Consider the following 23,812-nt stretch of genomic DNA (forward strand, 5'->3'; position numbering starts at 1 on the left):
GCAGGAAAATCCAGGAAACTCTTATCTCCAATTGAACAGCAAAAAGCTAAAAGTAGAGGCATGGCTCCAGTGGCAGAGTTCTAGCCTTGACTGCAAAAACCAAATAATGTAGGAAGCCCTGACTTGAAGCACCAGCAATGATGAAAAACAGCAGTCTGGTAGACAGTATGACCCTGTGGTAAGTCACAGGTATAACAGCAGGCATCTCATCTTGTTCCTGATTTTAGAAAAGAGTTTTCAGCTTTTCACCACTGAAGATAACTTTAGATTGTGGGCTTATCATGTTGAGATAAATTCAATTTATGCCTTTTTGAGTTATTTTGAAAATCATTAACATATGTTGAGTTCTGCAAAATTCTTTTTCTGCATGTATTGTGATGACCATGTTTTCTGTCTTTTGTTTTATTAATCTGATATGTGCCATTTATTAATTTGCACATGTTGAGTCATCATTGTATCTTAAAGATGAGTCATTGTGCATAATCTTAAATGTGTGGTCTGATTTAGTTTAGCAGTATTTGCTTGAGGTCTTTTACATCTAAGTTTATGGGGGATATTGGATTGGATTTTTCTTATTTTTGTTGCCTCCTTAGTCTGGTTTTGATATCATTTAAATTCTGGCCTTATACAATATGTTTAGAAAAAATTATTCCTCTTCTACCTTTTCGAATAAGGAGAATTTGTATCAGTTCTTTAAAGTGTTTGGATAAAATTCAGCAGTAAACCCACTTGGTCCATTGAAGCTTTTCTTTGATTTGATATGTTTCTTTTTCTTTTTTTCCTTTTTTTCTGTCAGTTGTAGGGCTTGATTGAACTCTGGGCCTGGGCACTCTCCCTGAGCACTTCTGCTCAAGACTAGGTCTCTACCACTTGAGCCATAGCACCACTTTTGTTTTTCTGGTGGTTAATTGGAGATAAGAGTCTCACAAACTTTCTTGCCCAAGCTGGCTTTGTACCATGATCCTCAGATCTTAGCCTCCTGAGTGGCTAGGATTACAGATGTGAGCCACCGGCACCTGGCTCCTGGAGTATTTTTATTACTAATTTATTTTCCTTGTTTATTGTCCTGTTTAGACTTTTTTTTTTACTTCTTTCTGTTTCACTCATGAAATTATAACCTCAGTCCTAGGCCAGCAGCTCAACTTTCAGGCTTTTATTTTTATTATTATTATTATTATTATTATTATTATTATTATTATTATTATTTTGCCAGTCTTGGGGCTTGGACTCAGTGCCTGAGCACTGTCCCTAGCTTCTTTTTGCTCAAGGCTAGCACTCTACCACTTGAGCCACAGCACCATTCCTGGACTTTTCTATATATGTGGTGCTGAGGAATCGAATCCAGGGCTTCATGTATATGAGCCAAGCACTCCTGCCACTAGGCCATATTCCCAGCCCAACTTTCAGGCTTTTAACACCCAGGTCTAGCTATTCACCCAAAATACCAGGTAGGAAATAAATAGTGAGTAAGGGTAGATAAAGAAGGTTTAGTTTTATTGTTTTTGTTATATTTGTACTGTTATTATTAAAGGTGATGTACAGAGAGGTTACCATTTCATAAGTCAGATAATGAGTATATTTATTTTGGGACAGTGTCATCCTTTCCCTCGATCTTTCCCAATTTTCCTCTTCTATCTGCACTCACAGTTTGTATAGTTCATTTTCAAAGTAGTATCTAGTATGTACTACTGCTGCATTTGTTATCTTTAGCCCCTTTATTTCTGTCTCCCATTGCCCCCTTTCAGACAAATAAATGAATAAACAAGACAAAAAGAAAAGAAAACATCTCCTAGTTTCTATAGAAAGGAGATTTATTAACCTGGCATGCTGTGCATCATGGGAGGGTGAGCATCTCTATCCTTCCTCAGGATTTAGCATGAACTTCCCAACTAAATAGAGGAAGAATTGGGACAGTGATCTGGCTGATTATCCCAAGATTGGTCAGGTGGGTCTTGTCAGAATGAAAAAGCCATTGCTGCCTGAGGATTAGTTTGAACTCTTTTCAATGATAGATGCCATTGGTACCTAGGGTGATTGTGGTGGAGAATGGCTCAGAGCACAAACGACTCAAGAAAATTGGAGGCAAGAGATGCCAAAATTTTCTCCTGCTTTTAGTTGCTTTTTGATATTTGCAAGCCCAGTTGATGAGCCAATGCTTTTTAGCAAAAACAGTTTCTAAGTGCCCCTTAGGGAAGGTTGCATGTCTTTTAATATTCATTTGGAAAAGGTGGTATTAGTTGTGTATTCCATTGCCTCCTTTCCTTGAAGAAAAGCTGAGAGACAGGTTATTTCCTGTTTGTTTTTTTTTTTCCTTTACCAATAGAGTCTGAGGCAGATGCTGATTAGACGTCTCACTTTGAATATGAGGAACAACCTACTGAGTGTTTATGAGATTAAAGCACAGTGACAAGCATACTGTCATTGTGCTATATTCATGTCGCTTGGTTTTGGCAGACGGTTTTGCTATGTAGTGCAGGCTGTCAAATTTGTGATTCCTCTGCCTCTGTTGCCGTGTTCTTTCTCACTTTCAGGATCATGGGTATGCATTCCCATATTTGGCTGGTATTCTTTTCTCTGAACATTTTTTAGTATTTCATTTCACTGTATTCTTGCTTGCATAATTTCTGTGGAGAAGTCCATTGCAATTCTCATCCTTCTCTCTATAGGTGGGGGGTTTTCTTCTTGTTTCTTTCAGCATTTTTCCTACATGAAAAAGATTTTGACTATATTAGGTTGTGGTGTGGATTTCTTGGTGCATATCCTGCTTGGTTTTCTCTGATGTTCTTGCAAATGTGGTTTGGCATTTGTAATTAGTTTTGGGAAATCCTTAGTTTTTGTGGCTTCAAATATTTCTTTTCTTTTAACTTTCATCCCCTCTGATATTCTCACCACATATATATATATATAACACCTTTCATGATTATCCTAGTTTGTTCTGTTGTCATAATCTTTCCTTTGTGTTTCAGTTTGGGAAGTGTCCATTGTTATTTCTTCAGGCTTGTTGATGAGCCTTTAGAGGCATTCTTCCTTTCTTTTAGAGTGCTAGTGATTCAAGAATTTCCTTTTGCTTCTTTCTTGGAGTTTTCATCTCTTATCTTACTTATTTCCTTTTTTTATGACACATACTTCTATCTATTTTATTATATACTAAATCATTGGCTGATAATCCCAACATCTCCTCCATATCTATGGTTTGCAATGCCATTTTCTGCCTTTTAGTATGTCTTTTGTAGTTTATGGTTGCCAGCCAGACATGATGTGATGGGTAAAGGGCATGTAACTGAAGTACTCATGCCTTTAGTGTGGGGTTTTTTGTTTATCTGCCTAGGGCTTAGCCTGATAAACATACTTGTTTACTGTTTTCTGTGGCTGCAGGTGATTTTACACTTTGCTCTGCCTTTCATCTTGCTCCTTTGATTTTATTTCGATTTTTCCATAGAGACTGTGTAAATATTGTTTTGTTGTGTTTTATCATCACAATGATCTTTTTACTATACAGGATCGTTACAGATGTGGTTGTAAGGTAAGGGGAATGAGAATGTTCTCTAAGTCTTCTGAGAATGCCTCTGTCTTTCAAGGAGCTGTACCCTGGCCTGTGTCCTTACCAAATGTTTTCCACAGATAAGGAAACAGGCTGGGGCTGTAGCTGAATGTTTCCTTCTTATCCATATGAGTGAAGTTCTGTTAAAACAATGATAGGTTAGGGTCTGGTAAAATTGTTTCTCTTAGACAGGCACATGCCTGTAATCCTACCTACTAAGAATGGTGAGATTGGAGAATCATGTTTTGAAGCCAGCCCAGGCAAGAAGGTCCATGAGACCAGAAATGGAGCTGTGGCTCAAATGGTAGAGCACTAGTCTTGAGTAAAGAAAATTAGTGACAGCACCCAGGCCCTGAATTCCAGCTACAGAACAACACAAAAATAGTTTCTCTTGAGAGTGCTGTTAAAGTCAGAAGCCTATGGGCATATTTAAAAATGGCTTCTTTGTCCAAGTGCAGGTGGCTCATCCCGTAATTGTAGCTACTCAGGAGACTGCAATCTGAAAATTACAGTTCATAGCTAGCCTGGGCATAAAAGTCTGTGAGACTCTTATCCCCAATTAACCATCTAAAACAACCTTGAGCAGAAAAGCCAAGAGAGAATGAGAGGCACTGAGTTCAAGGACTAAGTATCAGTACATACACACGTAGATAAACACACACATAGGCACACACACACACACACACACACACACACACACACACACACACACACACACATGGCTTCTCTTTTCCTAACCGTATCAGAAGTATGGAAACATGAGAGAATGTTCCTCAGATTTTCAGTGTGGGAATATGGTATTGTTCTTCAAGGTCAAACTCAAGAATATACATGGCGCTTCATCGGATCGTGCCTCTGAGTAATTTTAAACTCTCAAACTCATACATGTCCAGCCTGAGGTTTTCCTGTTCTGAGGAGTTTTCTGTACTGAAGCTTCTGATTTTTCAAAGTAGTCTCTGTGTGTTTCCTGGCAATAGTTAGAGTTTTCCTGGGGCCTCCAGTTCTCTGAGGACTCTATGAAGAGTTGATTTTCAGTTGATTAGTACTTTTCTTGTCCCATAGCTGGAAGAGATAAATCCCAAGCTTTTTACAAGCTGAAACAGAATGCAATGGAATTTTTTAATTATATTTTATTGACAAGGTGATGTACAAAGGGGTACAGTTACATAATAAGGTAGTGAGTACATTTCTTGTCATATTTGTTACACCCTCATTTTTCTTTCCCTTCCCTAGTTCAGATAGACATGTATACAATATCTAGTGTACCAAAATCATATACAGTAACCACATAGGGTACGTGCCGGGCTAGATTTACCTCCCCTGGTGCGGGGATGCTAAGCTTACTCCCTTATCAGTGCTCCCCTTTTCACCCTCTCCCCTGGGCACCCGACAAGCAGGCGGCCAAGGTGGAGCGAAGGGACACGGGCTAGCCTAAGGTGCACGTGGCCGAAGGAGAACCCCTTTTCCTCCCTCCTTACCCACCAAGGAAGCCAGGTGCAGACGGATCTCGGAGACACTTCGGAAAGCAATCCAATTTAATCGGGAGGGACTCACAGTAATATAGTAGTGATGACGAGGATTGAGCATGAGCTGGCAATAGGCTGGCAAGCTTGTCCATCCAAGAGCAACTCCCAGGGACCTCCCTCATGGGCTAACGTCACTTCCCATAGTACCACCCTCTGGGCAAAGCCCGCGAAAAGGGGAGCACTGGTGCAAGGTGGGGGATGGTCTCAAAGCTACCCCTTCTGGTTCCGGACCCAGAAGGAGATAGGCGTGGCTCACTTCCACACTGCCCCAGGGCTGGGGGAAGGCTGGCGTCTCGGGAGCACTCTCCTCGCCCTTCCCTCCTTAAGGCCAAGATGAATCCCCAACAGGTACGCAAAGGAAATTCACCTAGAATATTAAATGTAAAGACAGCAATAGAATCCTCCTGTGTCCTTCTCTTGGAGTTCTTTTTGCTTATCCTCATCTTATATAATCATGCGTACATAGATGTTGAGCTATTATGATCCACTGATAGGTCTATCCTAGACCTTTTTATGTTTGTTTAGTAGTTGTTTGGTTTTAGATACATAATATAAAGTTGCTGACCCAAACATGTGGAAATACTATTTGAAAAGAAGTTTGTTATTTTGCAGACCTGGTCTCTACTGTCTTCCCGCCGCCCCCAACAGTCATATATCAAGGACACAATACGCCTTTGTTCTCTGTGTTCTAGGCTTGTCTCGCTCAACATTATTTGTTCAAGTTCTGACCATTTCCCTGCGAATACCAATATTTTATCATTTCCAATTGCTATGTAGTATTCCATTGTGTACAGGTACCACATTTTTTTTGATTCATTCATCTGTAGTGGGGCATCTGGGTTGTTTCCATATTTTGGCTATTGTGAATTGTGCAGCGATAATAAACATGGATGTACAGATGTCTTTTTGGTATCCTGAGACCTGTTGTTCAGGATAGATGCCTAGGAGTGGTATGGCTGGGTTATAGGGTATGTCTATGCTGAGCTTTTCGAGGAACCTCCATACTGTTCTCCAAAGTGGTTGTCCTGGTTTACACCCCTACCAACAGTGGAGAAGGGTTCCTTTTTCCTCGCATACCCTCCAGCATTTGTTGTTGCCTGAGTTCAGAGTATAGGCCATACTAACTGGAGTGAGGTGGTATCTCAGGGTTGTTTTTATTTGCATTTCCTTTACTGCCAGGGATGTTGAACATTTCCTCATATGTTTCTTTGCCATTTTTATTTCTTCTCCTGTGAAGTCTCTCTTTAGCTCCTTTGCCTGCAATGGGAGTTTTTTTTTTTTTTTTTGCCAGTCCTGGGCCTTGGACTCAGGGCCTGAGCACTGTCCCTGGCTTCTTCCCGCTCAAGGCTAGCACTCTGCCACTTGAGCCACAGCGCCGCTTCTGGCCGTTTTCTGTATATATGTGGTGCTGGGGAATCGAACCTAGGGCCTCGTGTATCCGAGGCAGGCACTCTTGCCACTAGGCTATATCCCCAACCCTGCAATGGGAGTTTTGAGACATGTAAGACTTGTAAAATTTTTGTCTCTTGAAAGCTTATTTCAGTAACTATCTTTTTGTTTGATATGCTTACTTTTTTAAAAAAAATATTTTTTTTATTAATTGAACATAAATTTTTTTTACAAGGTGTGTGCAAAGAGGGTGCAGTTACATAGTAGGGCAATGTGTACATTTCTTGTGATATCTTATGACCTGTTTTTCCATCCCTTGTCTAGGTCAGGTAGACACATATGCAATATACAATGTATCAAGAACATATACATTGTTCACAGACTTGGTCTCTACTGTCTCTCCGTCTCCCTTTGTTAACAGTCATATATCAGGGAGATCATGCCCCTTTGTTTTCTGTGTTCTAGGCTTGTCTCACTCAACATTATTTGTTCAAGTTCTGACCATTTCCCTGCCAATAACAATATTTCACCATTCCTAATCGCTATGTAGTATTGCATTGTGTATAGGTAACATATTTTTTGGATCCATTCGTCTGTGGAGGGGCATCTGGGTTGTTTCCATATTTTGGCTATTGTGAATTGTGCCGCGATAAACATGGAAGTACAAATGTCTTTTTGATATCTTAGATTTTGCTGTTTAGGATAGATGCCTAGGAGTGGTATGGCTGGGTCATAGGGTAGGTCTATATTGAGCTTTTTGAGAAACCTCCATACTGTTCTCCAAAGTGGTTGTACTAATTTGCACTCCCACCAACAATGGAGAAGGGTTCCTCTTTCCCCACAGCCCCTCCAGCATTTGTTGTTTCCTGAGTTCAGAGTATAGGCCATTCTAACTGGGGTGAGGTGGTATCTCAGGGTTGTTTTTATTTGCATTTCCTTTACTAGCAGGGATGTTGACCATTTCCTCATGTGTTTCTTTGCCATTTTTATATCTTCTCTTGTGAAGTCTCTCTTTAGCTCTTTTGCCCATTTCCTAATAGGTTTATTGGGCTTGGAGGGGCTTAGTTTTTTGAGTTCTCTGTAGATGACCAATATCAGGCCTTTGTCTGTTGCTGTGCTGGTAAATATCCTTTCCCATATCGTTGGCTGTCTTTCTATTTTGGTGGCTATGACCTTAGATATGCTTACTTTTTTAAGGTGGTAGAAAAGGGGAAGAAGGGCAGACAAATGAAGTGAGGAAAGGGGGTCAAATTCAGTCATGATATTCAATGTACATATGTGAAAATGAAATGAAATGAGGGGGTGGGGTCATTGGGAAAGATAGAAGAGAATAAAGAAATGGATAATGTTGATTAAGATGCACTGTCTTTGTAAACTGACTTGTTGATTTGAACAACTACATAAAGACAGAAAACAGAATTTAAGACAAAAGATGAGTAGAGTGTGAGTCACTCATTAAAGGGGTGGATTCCCTTAGGACAATTCATCTACATTGAATACCTTGCAATAATACTATATCAATAAGACAGGGATATTTAAAAGGAACATACATGATTAAAGAGTGAAAGGTACCTCTAGATAACTTCCTTTCTTAAGAAAAAAAATGTATCTTTTAGAAAAATCAGCTTTTTTTCTTCTTGTTGACTTAAAAAAATTATTATGAAAATGATGTACAGAGAGGTTACAGTTTCATGTTAGGCCTTGGGTACATTTCTTGTACTGTTTGTTACCTCCTCCCTCATTCCCCCTCCCCCTCCCCCCTCCCCCTTTCCCTTGCCCCCCATGAGTTGTTCAGTTGGTTTACACCAAATGATTTTTCAAGTATTGCTTTTGTAGTCATTTGTCTTTTTATCATTTGTCTCTCAGTTTTGATATTCACTTTCACTTTTCTAGTTCTAATACCAGTATATACAGTTTCCAATGTACTCAGATAAGATACAGTGATAGTGTGGGTACAACCACAGGAAGGGGATACAAGAGGATCATCAACAATAGAAGCTATGGTTTGACATGGCATGTTCAAAGTAATTACAACAGTGATATAACACTCGTTTCCATAACATGGAGTTCATTACACTTAGCATCATCTTATGTGCTCATAAGGGTATAGCTATTGGGCTCTCGTGATCCTCTGCTGAGACTAGCCTAAACATGTGCTAATTATTTTCTATGAGGGAGACCATAGAGTACATGTTTCTTTGGGTCTGGTTCACTTAGTATAATTTTTTCCAAGTCCTTCCATTTCCTTATGAATGCGGCAATGTCATTCTTTCTGATAGAGGCATAAAATTCTATTGTGTACATGTCTTCTTGTTGACTTTTCACCATTAGATCCCAAATGTCCTGGAGATGTTGATTTTCACAGTAGTGATTGGGACACCAAGACAATTACCAGCTCCCTGAAATTCTACCTCAGGTAAGACTTCTTTGAACAAGGACTTTGCTTTCCATGGTTGATGAAAATTGAGTGGAGATTAGAGTTAATGTTGTTCCATTTTTGGAAAGTTGGAAAATTGATAAATTTTCAAAAAGTGAGGAGGTGTCTGTCTCTTAGCTTTTTCACTTAAGGCTAGTGCTCTACCATTTTAGCCACACCTCTATACCTGGTGTGTTTGGGTGGTTGGAGATAAGTGTCTCACAGTCTTTCCTACCCAGGCTGGCTTTGAGCCTTGATCACTGGTACCCAGCTCATTAAAAAATAACACCAAGGGCTGGGAATGTGGCCTAGCGGTAAAGTGCTTACCTCATATACATGAAACCCTGGGTTTGATTCCTCACCACCACATATATAGAAAAAAAGGTGGAAGTGCATCTGTGGCTCCAGTGGTAGAGTGCTAGCCTTGAACAAAAAGCCAGGGATAGTGCTCAGGCCCTGAGTTCAAGCCCCAGGACTGGCAAAGAAAATAACAACAAAAAACTAATACTATGTCCCACAGATGTTTCCGTATTCATTTTACAGAAGAGAAATCTGTAGTGCCCCTCTCTGTCTAGATGTTAGTATAGTGTTTTTATGCTGTTTCTAAGTTACAAGGCTACTAGGATTGGGGCATTTTCTTCCCCTGACTCTTATTCCAGAGGTTCTGGCCTTTTTTGGGTGGCTTGGGTGACTGAACAAAGAGCTGTCTTCTATGAGGATGTTTAGAAGAGTCTGGTTGAGGAGGATAGTAGGAGCAATTCTGTTCCTCTACCACTGTTGCACTGATTTGATTTCAAAGGTGAGTATTTATTTGATAAGACTGAATATATTGACATAGTGCCTTGCATATATCATAATTAGCAGTGAAGCCCTTTGGAAAGAAGGAAGAACAAGCCTGGCAGTGTGAGACTGTGTCTCCGTGGAAGATCTTTAACCATGGGCCTCTAATATGCACTCATTAGTCAATGCTTTTTAGTTTCTCACAGGCCGCATTGTTTCCAGAGTGGGTCTTTCTCTGCCCTCTAGGTTCCTACATCAACTCTTGGCTCCTTTTCAGGTATTTCTCGTATGCTTTCCCTCTCCTGGATCCTTCACAACTCTCATTTAACTGGCTCTTTCCTCCCACTGTGTAAGTACTTGACCAGTACTGCGTGCCTCTAAGTTACTAAATCATTTCACACTTTCTTAGTGTCTCCCCCATGCCATGCCAGATGTTAGTAACTCAGGACAGAGTTGTCAGTAGATGTGACCTCTGATTTTACAGAATTTGTGACAAAATGCAAATATTCATATAAATACCTAAAAATATGGTAGGTGCTCTGAAGGGAACATGGCATGCTATGAAGGCATTTACTTACCTAAACTGGGGTTTCAGTATAAGTTGGGATCAGCTGAGGTAATATAAAGGGATCTCTCTCCCTGTCTCTCTGTATATATGTGTGTATATGTGTGTGTGTATATGTATGTATGTATGTATGTATGTATGTATGATATATTTATATCTTGAGGCAGAAGGCAGGAAGGCCCATTCAAAAAACTATGGGGCTGAGTGAGCATGATGATGCATACCTGTAATCCCTGCTATTCAAGAAGGTGATACAGGAAGATCACTGTTTGGGGATATCCTTGGGCAAAGTTATCATAAGACCCTATCTAAAAAACAATCTAAAAGCAAAAGACCTGGATTTGTACCTCAAATGTTAGAGAACTTGCCTTACAAGCATAGGCTCTGAGTTCAATCCCCAGTTAGAAAATAAAGAGAAGGAAGTACATGAACCACTTTAGGTGAAGTATTGAGTATATGTAGAGGAGGAGAAGGTTTGTAGGGACCAGAATGCTAGGCCTTACAGGGCATTTTAAGAATTAGAGTCTAGGATTACTTTATTTATTTTATACATTTATTTGTGAGGAAGGAAGTACTGGAATTTGAATTCAGTATCTTCACTTGCTAAGCAGGCTTTCCTATCACTTGATCCATATCTCCAATCTTCAGATTTACTTAAAAAGTAATGAGCCTAGGTACTTAGGTGGCTGAGACTTGAGGACCATGGTTCAAAGCCAGCCTGGTCTCTCAGACATGTGTGAAAGATTCTTATCTCCAATTAACCACTGAAAAGCTAAAAGTGGAGCTGTGGTTCAAATTATAGAGTGCTAGTCTTAAGCAGAAAGCTCAGGAAAAGCACCTAGGCCCTGAGTTAAAATCTAATGATTAGCTAGCTCTCTCTCTCTCTCTCTCTGTCTCTCTGTCTCTGTCTGTCTGTCTCTCTCTCTTTCTCTCTCTCACACACACACATACACACACACAGAGGCACACACCCATACACACAGAGTAATGAGAATGTATTGAAAAATTGTAAGTATGGGGGTTATATGACAAGTTTTATAGTTTGGAAAAAATAGTGTGGGAATTATGTTAGGAGACTAAGTAGGTAGAGGTGGAAATCAGCAGGCTCTTGCTGTCTGTGGTCCAGGGGTAGCAATAGAGGTTGGTGGAAATAAGTACATGCAATAGATTTAGGAAATAAAGTTGGTGAAGTAAACATGAGAATTGGAGAGAGGAGAGTAAATATTGACTTCCCTATTTCTGGGCCATCCATCAAATGATGGGCATGTGCTTACTAATTGGAGTAACACAAGAACCTAATCTGATTTGAGGGAGTTTGGTTAATATCAGATGAGAGTGTCAAAAGCAGGAAATTGAATACAGAGATTTATAACTCAGTGATGAGTTCTGAGTCTGAGTTACAAATTTGGGAATCATTGAATCTAGAGAAGATAGAACCAAGAGCTTAAACAAGATTGTCTAATGAGGTACTCTACCCCTTCCAGCCAGGCTTCTGTAGCATGTAACATGTATGCCTTGTCTGTACTTCTTTATGTGGGGAGGTGAAGGGCACCTAGGGCTTGAACTCAGGACCTGGGTACTTACTGCCTCTGAGCATTTTTGCTCATGGCTAGTCCTCCACCACTTGAACCGCAGCTCTACTTCCAGATTTTTGGTGATTAATTGGAGCTAAGATTCTCACAGACTTTCCTGCCTGGGCTGGCTTTGAACTGTGATCCTCAGATCTCAGCCTCCTAGGTAGCTAGGATTATAGGTGTAAGCCACCAGCATCCAGCCTGTCTGAACTTCTTAACCCCACACTGCACTTTCCTGCCTATCTTTGTTTTTTTGTTTTTTTTTTGGCCAGTCCTGGGGCTTGGACTCAGGGCCTGAGCACTGTCCCTGGCTTCTTTTTGCTCAAGGCTAGCACTCTGCCACTTGAGCCACAGCGCCACTTCTGGCCATTTTCTGTATATGTGGTGCTGGGGAATTGAACCCAGGGCCTCATGTATATGAGGCAGGCACTCTTGCCACTAGGCCATATCCCCAGCCCACTCCTGCCTATCTTAATCTGACTCCCCACTCTCTGTATGTTGAAACTGCTTTCCACTTCCTCTTAGACCAAGAAGGATCCTGCATCCAACTAGTCAGTACACATTTCCCTTGGCTAATTCACATGCTTGTGTGCTTCAACATCTCAAATTACCTCTTAAGCAATTTGTATTCCACTCAACCAGATTACTCTCTCCTTCAACATCACCTCCAATCAATGGAGGAATTCTTTCCTTAATAGCTTTGGATGTACTCAATTTGCCTTTTCCTTCTCTCTGTATTTCCATATTTCTGTGATGGTCTTTATGTTCTGTAACCTAGACTGCTATAGATAGTTACAAACATTATAGTGTGGTGATTGAGAGCATTGATCTCAGACACTGGTGGCTCACACCTGTAATCCTAGCTACTTAGGAAGCTGAGATCTGGAGGATACTGATTTGATGCTATCCTGGGCAAAAAGTCTATAAGACTCTCTCTCCAAATTGACAGTGTAGTTATAATCTGACTTGTGGGTTATAAGTGTACTTGTGTACCCTCTTTGTACAAATAATAAAAACTTAAAAAACAGCAAAAAGCTGGGCTGGAGGCATAGATAAGGTGGGAGAACACCAGCCTTGAGCAAGCAAGCCAAGTGAAAACAAAGTTCTGAGCTCAAACCTTGGCACTGGCATACACACAAAAATGACCACTGAGTCTGAAGACAGACTAACTACCTGGTTCTGCTGCTTACCTGTGTAATCTTCAAATTTAGTTTCCTCATCTAGAGAATAGAAATCATCATAGTTACTACTACACTAGGATATCATGGAGTTTAATAGGTTTAAAACATGAAAGTCAGCCAGAATAGTGCAAAGTTTGCTTTTATTATTATTATTGTTATTTTTATATTTATTCCTTTTTCTGAGTAATTCACCACAAAGCCGTATTTTACGCACATATTCCACAGCATTGAAAGTTTGTGAATGGAAGCCTCTACTAGCCTGTTTGATTTTTGGAAGTTTGGACAAAGTCTAAGTCATCTCTGGTTCCCCATTACAATGAAGATTCTCAGTCAGTGATTTTTTTTGTGCTTCCTGGGGCTTGAACTCAGGGCCTGGGTGCTGCCCTTGAGGTTTTGTGCTCAGGACTAGTATTCTACCATTTGAGCCACAGCTCCACTTCTAGCTTTGTAGTGGTTAATTGGAGATAAGAGTTTTATGGATTTTCCTGTCTGGGCTGGCTTTGAATCACAGTTCTCAGATCTCAGCCTCCTGAGAAGCTAGGATTACAGGTGTGAGCCACTGGCACACAGCTTATGAATGGAGAAAATTGTTTGAACCTCAGTTTCTCTATATATTAAATATGGATTTGAGTAATTGCTCCACCAGACAGAACCATTGCAATGATGACATGGGAAGACTGGTACTTGGAAATTCTACAGTTCAATTAAATTGTGAGGGGTTCAGAATAGCTTGAAGAATGGGACTACTTTGGAACTTGGTAAAACTGATTAGCACTTTATTTTACTTTGGAAGCTAATTGGATAGTGTGGTAGACATCTCAGCTTATATTTTTGCAGGTCTTTTTCTTGAATCCCTAACATCTTAAACCCACAATGAAGCCTCAGATGAAGAGAGAAATGTATATACAATCATATTAAGTTATAGTACTCAATAACTTGTACTTTATTGCCCACAGAACTGAGAATTCAGAGTTCAGTGACTTACTCTCCAAAGGAACTTACCATTCTTCATTAATTTCAGGAATCTTTCTGAACCTGTCATGACTTATAAGCTTCACAAAGAGCTGGTCTCTGCTGCCAGTAAGTATTCCTATTTCTAGTTCATTGTATATTGTCCTGGTGTCTCAGGAAGATTAACAGCAAAAATCCTAGAAAACTGAAGATAAACATAAATGCAGACTTTGTCCATTACAAAATGAGTATATTCCTACTTGCTAAGTCAATAATTGGATTTTTTTCATAAATTGATGTTAGTTGAGTGAGTTAAGTGAAATTGGGTAACTTGAGGGTGTAGACCTGGATGGATGGATGGATGGATCTTTTGGTTGGTTGGTTGGTTGATGGATTGCTTCTTCCATCTGAACTGGCTCACATTATTTCAGGTGAGCAGGGTGGTTACATGACAGCTGCTGATTCTGCTTTCTTTAGCAGTTTGCCTTCTCAAATGATTTTCCATCACACTCTGTGAAAAATGGCAGCCTACTTTTTAGATGAGAAAAGCGAGAAGGCACATGGGCAATAGGGCATATAGAATCACCTTTCCTGCAAGGTTAAGAGGCACAAGGAGATTTGGCTGAAGACTACCACTGTGGGCTGGGTCTCCTACCTGGACACAACTCTTTCCTTGCATTTCAGTCCATGTGGTAGACTTGACCTCTTATTGCATCTTTGTTGTTGAGGCATGATAGATAACTTCGATGTGTGCTTTTGGGCTGGCTCAATGGTTATCACCAAAACCCAGAGCCATACTGTCAGTCAGCTCTGTGGGAGGATGGGTGGGGCAGGGTTTCGTGTTGAAAGTTTACAATTGGCCACAATTCTGTCCACCTCTGAGGCAGTCTGTCCTCTTGCTTTTTCTTCTGTCTTCTATTTCTTCATCCTTTTAGAACTATTTCTTTGTTTTTATATTTCTTTTTGCCCTTTGTTCCATATTTCTCTTTATTTATTTCTTGGTGTCCTTGCACCTGTATGCTTATTTCTCTTCATCTTTGTGACTATCCCTATGGGACTTTTGTCTTTCTGTACACTTGTGCATGTTTATGTAGTGTAGGCCTATTCGTTTGCTCAGTTCAGTTACCCAGAAAGCCAAACTCTCTCCCTCATTGTTCTTTTTGACAGAATCTGACAACCTGGATTACCGGCTTGGAGCTATTCACGCTCTAGTATATAAGCTGCCAGAAAAGAACCGTGAGATGCTGGAACTTCTCATAAGACACTTGGTCAAGTAAGTTATTGCTGGGCTTTCAGAAAGAGTTCCTTCTGGAGGACTGTACGTGGTAGAACTATACAGAAATTGCCTCTAAGTTCTCAGAGTCTCAGATAACTTTGTGTAGCTGGCCTTCAGGTATTTACATGCATCCTTTCAGTCTTTGTATACCTGGCCTGCTTCAGTTGAGGAGTAACACTAAATTAGAAATAGACATTCCAGTCCACATACTGTATCTTCAGACAAACCTGGTTTAGAATCTACAAGTTATTTAAATAAATATACTACTTAGTTTTCTCATCTAAGGCCAGTGTGTCTGGTCTCTGTTCTTTGGGCCTTTTTGATCATATGTACATGGAGAATTGTAATGCTTACCAGGAGGTAGTATTGGGTTATTTGGATTAGAATGAGCACAAATAAAGCATGTGACATACAGAAGGCTCTCAAGAAAGGGGAGTTATAGTTGGGTACTGAGGGCTCATATTTGATATCTTAGCTACCCAGGAGGCTGAGGTTTGAGGATTGTGGTTCAAAGCATGTCCAGGCAGGAAAAGTTTCTGAAACTCTTATCTCCAATTAACCACAAAAAGCAAGAAGTGGAAATGTGGAGGAGTAGTAGCCGTGAGCAACAAAAGCACAGGGACAGCACCCAGGTCCAGAGTTCAAGCCCTAATACTGGTACACACACAAAAAAAGAAAATGAAAAAAAGGAATTGTTAAGATTCTGATCAATTTCTTGCCCTGGTGTGGTAGAGATATCAGACAGAAGCATTCCAGTCAGTAGGCCTGGCAATAGATTCTAAGATAGGCAGGTGAAAGGGGTACACAGGCTCCATGATGCTGTGAATAAAGATGAATTTATCTCAAGAAAAGTCGCAAAGGAACCTGCACAGTGGTTAACAAACATAGCTTCCAGTTTTCATTGTGCTGCTACCTTATTTGGTGGGCAGGTCTCTGTCAATGACCCTCTAGGTCTATTAATACCCAACACATATATTTAGCAAATAAACCTATCTTGACATTAAAAGTACAGTAATGACTCAGATAAGATACAGTGATAGTGTAGGTACAACCACAGGAAGGGGATACAAGAGGATCATCAACAATAGAAGCTACGGTTTCACATGGCATGTTGAAAGTAATTACAACAGTGATATAACAGTTGTTTCCATAACATGGAGTTCATTTCACTTAGCATCATCTTATGTGTTCATAAGGGCATAGCTATTAGGCTCTCGTGATCTTCTGCTGTGACTAGCCTAAACCTGTGCCAATTATTCCCTATGAGGGAAACCATAGAGTCCATGTTTCTTTGGGTCTGGCTCACTTCAATTAGTATATTTTTTTCCAAGTCCTTCCATTTCCTTACAAATGGGGCAATGTCATTCTTTCTGATAGAGGAATAAAATTCCATTGTGTATATGTACCACATTTTCCTAATCCATTTGTCTACTGGTATTAGAACTAGGAAAGTGAAAGGGAATATCAAAATCGAGAGACAAAGGATAAAAAGTCAAACAACTACAAAAGCAACACTTGCAAAACTGTTTGGTGTTAACCAACTGAACAACTCATGGGGGGAAAGAAAAAGGGGGAGGGGGAGGGGGAATGAGGGAGGAGGTAACAAACAGTACAAGAAATGTACCCAAGGCCTAACATATGAAACTGTAACCTCTCTGTACATCACTTTGACAATAAATAAGAAAAAAAGTGCTTACCCAAATATATGCATGATAATTATAATACTTATGATTGGAAAGGCTATACATTCAGTGGTGGACATGAGATCAAAATGGAAATATAGGAGCTGGGGATATGGCTTAGTGGCAAGAGTGCTTGCCTCGTATACATGAGGCCCTGGGTTCGATTCCCCAGCACCACCTATACAGAAAACGGCCAGAAGCGGCGCTGTGGCTCAAGTGGCAGAGTGCTAGCCTTGAGCGGGAAGAAGCCAGGGACAGTGCTCAGGCCCTGAGACCAAGCCCCAGGACTGGCCAAAAAAAACAAAAACAAAAACAAAATGGAAATATAGGACCAATATCAAAAAGCAGTAAACTATATATGCACTGAAATATTGAGATACAAAGTTTTTCACTTACTTCCTGGTCTTTTGATTGGACAATCATGTTTCCTTTTTTGCTAATAACATTCTTGAAAATATAAATTATTATCTGAACTTTTAATATTCATCTTTATATCATGTAACTCCAGATTGAAATTCACATATTGGAACATTACAAGTGGTCTTTTTTTTACTGTTAATAAAATTTTATTGTTTATGTTTTTTTTAAAAAAAGTAAAGTAATGATAGTTAAACAAAGGAGTTGCCATTCAATCAAAGTTAAAATTTTTTAATAATTATTTATTGTCAAAGTGATGTACAGAGGGGTTACAGTTTCATACATAAGACAGTGAGTACATTTCTTGTTCAACTTGTTACCTCCTCCCTCATTTTTCCCCCACCTCTCCCCTCCCCTTTTTTGTTTTTTTGGAGAGGCAATCAAATGCCTAAAATCCAAATCATCATTAAAAGTGTACTGCCAAGAAAGTAACCTTCTTGGCTTCCCCTGTGATAGATCCTCAGTGCTCTGCCTATCTGGACCTCAAATTTTCCTATGACTTCAATTATCACCAAAGATCTGATTCAGCTCTGACTTTCTAAGATTTTTTTTTATTTTGGTGCCAGTACTAGGGCTTGAACTCAAGCCGTGGTCACTGTCCCTGAACTATAGCTCCACTTTCAGTTTTTGGTGGTTAATTGGAGATAAAGGTCTCACAGACTTTCCTTCCCAGGCTGGCTTCTCACTGTGATGCTCAGATATCAGACATCTGAGTAGTTAAGATTATAGGTATGAGCCACCAATTCCAGACCATAGATGTTTTTACACATCTGGAGCAAATGAGTATTAAAAAAACAATGGTAATGATAATAATCAGAATGGACAAGAATCAGAATAATAATTGTTAGAATGAACATTGTCAGTGTCTGCAGTTTAGGCTAATAGAAAACATTAAGTGACATTTTCTCTCTCCAAAAATTGTTTCTGGTAATCTCAGTAAAAGTTAAAAAAAATCAGCAAAAAACTATTTGCACTTCATTTGATGTTGCCCTGGGGAAAAAGGACTCTTGGTTCAAGTTCCAAGTCTATTTCTAACTTATCATGTGATGTAAAGAATGTCTCCCTTCCTCTTTGTTTCCTCAGTTTGATAAAACTGGATCAGCTAATCTCAAAGGCCTCTTTTGGATTTAGACATTTTTAGAGTCATAATATGTGTCAAGGAACAATGTCTCTTTAGAATGTCCTTGCTGGCAGTGAGTGACAGGGTATCTGCCTCTATCACCGTAAAGCTGGTTACATGGCTTACTTCCACAGTCTTGGTCATCAAACTCTCTGAAATGATACTGGGTGTTGATGGATTATATCTGTAACCCTAGTTACTGAGGTGGCTGAAATCTGAGGATTGCAGTTCAAAACCAGCTCCAGCACGAACGTCTATGAGTCTGTTATCTCTGATGAACCACCAAGAAACCAGAAGTGCGGTTGTGGCTCAAGTGGTAGAGTTCTAGCCTTTAGGGAAAAAAAAACCCAAACAACTCAGAGACAAAGTCTAGGCCCTGATTTCAAGCTTCAGCACTGCACACACAGAAAAGAATATTTCTGAAATGAAAAACCAGAACAGATATATGACAGAAATAGAAAGATATATTCTCTTAATTTTGTGAAAAGTACTCAAGTTAGCTCAGACTAATAAAATGTAAAGTAAACTTATACTTAGCTAACATTTATTGACAAATTCCTTAATACATTCTCTGTTAAGGAGAATATGGGAAAATAAGCATTGATATGTTGTGGTAGTTATTCACTACAGTCCCAGAGGAGGGGGACTCATCAGTAACATATCTGATTATTGAATATCTATCTACCCTTGGACCTAGCAATCCCATTTTAAAGCATTTTCTCTAAAAGTTCACCTCCACAAACACACAACATATGTACAAGTGTTGTCATGGCAATATTATTTTAGATTGGAAACAATACAATTGTGTAACCATCAGGACTTGCTGAGTAAAGCAGGGTGTATTTGCACTCATTTCCTACTGCCCTCTTAATAGCATTGTGCAGTCATTAAAAAAAGATTGAGAAGTTTTAGTTGTAATTTGTATGATGCATTACAAATTTCAAGATATATAACAAGCAACAAAAAATTCGAAGTGTAAACCAGAGGATATCATCTCTTAGCCTTTTGGGGGGTAAGAAAATAAGGAAAATAAAAATGTGAATATGTGCCAATATCTTCTCATTTTTGTTGACAGAAGCACAATGTGGTTAAAAAGCAAAACAATGATTTCAAAAGTTAGATATAGTTAACACATGACCCAGGAATTCTTCTCCAAAGCATATATACCCAAGATAAATGTAAATGTGTGCCCATATGAAGTTTATCATAGATATTATGGCAGCATTATTTATAGTTGTTCAAAGGTAGAAACAATCCAAATGTCCATCAGTAGATGAGTGTATAAATGAGTGTATGTTCCTACAATGAGGTAGTATCTGGTCATACAGGAGAATGAGCTACTAGTATATGCTACAGCATGGATAGCCTTGAAAACACCCAGAAGGCTGTATGTGACGCAATCTTATATTATAGGGACAAGAAGTCAATGAGTAGGTTCAAGGCGGAGAAGTGTTGGAATATATGGGGAGTGACTGATAATGACTATGGAGTTTCTTATGGAATAATGAATACTTCTGGAATTAGTGTGTGAAATTATACTGCTCTATGAACATACTAAAAATCATTGAGTCATATCCTTTACAAAGATGTAGAGAATATAACTGAATAAAACTAAAGAAAATGTCAACTAGGAGTAGATGGAAAATAGTGTGGAGAGGATAGGGACAATAACTGGATTTGTTCAACTTAACTCTTTATATAGTTCAGAGTTTAAATACTACTCAAATAGAGAAGGAAGTAATGAATGGCTGTTAGGGATGAGCTGGGCCAGTTTAGGAGCTTCTGTTCCAGCTTGTGGTGAGCTCCATGGTGGTTTATCTCAGCTTTCCATCCCCCATGTTCTCAGTGCTTTTCCCTCAGGACCACAGCATCCCTGCAGTTGTTGAATAAAGAATCTTTTGTTTGACATACAAAGCAGCTAAAACTAATACCAGTAGTGATTTTGAAAAATTTCTATGTATTTCAGTTCCTACTATTTGACATATGAAGATGATCATATAGTATAGCTGTATTTTCTGTGGAACCTCAATCTAATGCAGCAACTTGTTTGTGTATCTACATTAAGTTGTTTCAACATCAATTCTGATAATAAAACATCATGGTCTTTGCTAAAAAAAAATACTACTCAAATAATAATAATTAGTTAATACTATTTCTAATAATGTTATCTTATATTCAAATAACTATTTAATGTTATCTATATTAATATTAGTGTCATTATATATTGTTAACCAATATTATTTGAGTATCATCATACATTATATATAATCAATATTATCTATAATAATATTATTATATAAAAATGCTATTTCTGGGGCTGGGAATATGGCCTAGTGGCAGAGTGCTTGCCTCGCATACATGATGCTTTGGGTTCGATTCCTCAGCACCACATAAACAGAAAAAGCCAGAAGTGAAGCTGTGGCTCAAGTGGTAGAGTGCTAGCCTTGAGCAAAAAAGAAGCCAGGGACAGTGCTCAGGTCCTGAGTCCAAGGCCCAGGATTGGGAAAAAAAAAGCTATTTCTAATGATATTAATGTTATATTATTATATAATAAATTATTGCTAATAACACTACTATATATAAATATAATTATTTTTATAGTATATGTAATATATCTTATTATATGTAATCAAAGTAGAATATAATAAAAATAAAATATGCAAATATATTTACATACAATTATATATTATGTAATATAAGTATATAATGAAATAATAAAATATTATTAAATATACTTATATCACTGTTACAGATAATATTTTTATTAATATTGCCCAAAGAATATAAACTAGAAAAGAAAATCTTATAAACCATGATTCTGAGTAGGAAAAACCAAATGCTTATCTGCTTGAGAACAGAATCACACAGAGAAATCAGTTACTCCAAAGAACTTGTTATCATGGTCCTCGGTCTCATCCTACATGAGGTGGACTAAAAATCCAAGGGGAGTGGCAAAGAGGCGTGTTGTGTTATTATTATTTTTTTTTGTTGGTCATGGGGCTTGAACTAAGGGCCTAGGCTCTGTCCCTGAGCTTTTTGCTCAAGACTACTTCTCTACCACTTTGAGCCAGAGCTCTACTTCCTGTTTTCTGGTAGCTAATTGGAGATAAGAGTCTCATGGACTTTCCTGCCCTGATTAGCTTCAACTATGATCCTTAGATCTCAGCCTCCTGAGCAGCTAGGATTACAGGTATGAGCCACCGGTGCCCAGCTGCAAAGAAGTTTTTAAGAATCATTCAGTTTGTTTATTAGTAGTGGTATAAATTATGATGTGAACCACCTATACATCTCACATGGATAGAACCAAAAAGCAAATGTATTGATATTACCAGAAGCCAAGATTTTTCACATAAGAAAAAGAGATCTAGATGCAAAACTAAATGTGTAAATAAAAAGTTCTGTCATATTAATGTTACATTGGAAATGTCAGTATGGAGTCTTTATGAAAAATAAAAACACACAAAAACCCTCTTTTTACTGACCTACCCTTGCAATAATTCTCTTTAAAAATGATAATTAACACACCATGCTCAGCTTCTGGCTAAATATCATTCTTCTTTGAAAGGATCCGGAGAGGCTTAACGAATGAGTGTCTCATTCTCAGTCTAGGACAAGGAAAATACAAGGTAATCCTTGGATAAATTGTACCGCAAAGCAAGAAGGAGTTGAAATACTAAATAGGTCCACATCCAAAGGGCATAGGAAACTGATTGAAAGGGCTGCCACTCTTGGCATTTGGGGAAGTGTCATGTACTTTATTTTAACACATTATGTAACTAAAATTCATGAGGGATTGATAAAGGAAAGAAAGCTTTTTGTTTTTGACAGGAACTCAGGGCCTCTCACATGCTAGGCAAGCACTTTTTCACTTGAGCCATGTCCTCAGTCCTTTTACTTTTAGTTTGTTTTCAGGACAGAGTCATATGTTAGCTGTGTCACAATCCTCATACCTATCTTCTGAGTAGCTAGGATAGTAAGCCTGGCTTGTTTTTGAGATAGAGTCTCATCAGGTTTTTCCTGCCTGGGCTGGCCTTAAACCACAATCACTCTCTCTCACACACAAGTAACTGGGATTATAAGCATGTACCAACATGCCTGGCCCCTAAAACTTGTTATGGTGGAAGAACCCCAGCTCTTAAACATAAGAGGTATGGTGAGTTTCTACACTGTCTTAGGCATTGATCAAACACATTAGATAAAGGGTATTGAGGAAGAGTATATTCTTTGTAATTTTACTAATTACTAATGGAAAGCACTGATCTTTACATGAAGCCATGAACTTTAATGGGTCCGCATTTTTCCTGTGACATTTAAAATTAAATTAAAATTTGAATATAGAGTACATGTTTGGTGATATGGAATTGCTGTACTTTTTTTGTCAGTCATGAGCCTTGAACTCAGGAACTGGGTGCTGTCCCTAAGCTCTTCTGCTCAAGGCTAGAACTCTACAACTTTGAGCTACAGCACCACTTTCAGTTTTCTGGTGCTTAATTGGAGATAGGAGTCTCATGGATTTTCCTGTCCAGGCTGGCTTTGTAAAAAATTTTTCAGTTTGAAAATGTTATTGCAGTTTAATGTGAAAGTTTGCTTGGTACTGTATTTCAATACTAATGTGGGATATTTAGGGTGGAATCTATATTCAAAGGGCCCACAAAAAATCTTCAGAGAGACAGGAGCCAGTGGCTCACATCTGCAATCCTAGCTGCTCAAGGGGCTTGAGATCTGAGGACTGAAGGACAAAGCCAGCCAAGGCAAGAAAGCCTGAGAGACTGTTATCGCCAATTAACTAGTAAAATAGCTGGAAGTAGAGCTGTGGCTCAATGGGTAGAGTAGCAACTGGAGTGAAAAAGCCAAGTGACAGCACAAAGCGTGCGTGTGCGCACATGCACACACACGTGCTCTCTTGCACGCGTGCTGTCTCTCACACACACATGCTCTTTTGCTCTCTCTCACACAGACAGACACACACACACACACACACACACACGAAGCATCACATTTCCTCTCCTTCTACTTATTTTTATGTTTTGCAAACCTTTATTACCAAAAGTTGTATGGAAAATGTCAGGTTCATTTTGTTTGGCAGATTTACCCAGTAGAAACAAATTCATGTGCTTTCAAAATGCACAGAAGCATGCTGCCTGCCAGCTCCTGCTTTCATAATCTATATACTGATGATCTGTATGCCTTTAGAATGTATTCATGCATAAGGCCTTTATTTTTCTAGGCTAGTAGCAGGTAGAAACGAACTGACCTCAGCCAATTTGGGGCCCGTAATTATCCAGTTCTTTCTAGTACCTGTACCTTTCATTAGTGAGAACCAGGAGAACAATACGTGTCACATCTCTGGCAATCTCATCAGCAGGGAAACATTACAATGGAAGCCAACCTCAG

At 39.1% G+C, this 23,812-nt stretch overlaps 1 protein-coding gene across 4 annotated transcripts in view; it reads left to right on the forward strand.

Moving 5' to 3' along the window:
* The window catches only part of Ophn1 (oligophrenin 1), a 328,259-nt gene that overhangs the window by 232,146 nt on the left and 72,301 nt on the right, over positions 1 to 23,812 (forward strand). For all 4 annotated transcript variants that reach the window (XM_048336869.1, XM_048336872.1, XM_048336871.1 and 1 more), the window contains exons 16-18: positions 8,788 to 8,872; positions 13,994 to 14,052; positions 15,091 to 15,196. In XM_048336869.1, the coding sequence (XP_048192826.1) occupies positions 8,788 to 8,872; positions 13,994 to 14,052; positions 15,091 to 15,196 (250 nt within the window). The remainder of the gene's footprint in view (positions 1 to 8,787; positions 8,873 to 13,993; positions 14,053 to 15,090; positions 15,197 to 23,812) is intronic.

Source organism: Perognathus longimembris, chromosome 28 (assembly GCF_023159225.1).
Source record: "Perognathus longimembris pacificus isolate PPM17 chromosome 28, ASM2315922v1, whole genome shotgun sequence".
Lineage (NCBI taxonomy): Eukaryota > Metazoa > Chordata > Mammalia > Rodentia > Heteromyidae > Perognathus > Perognathus longimembris.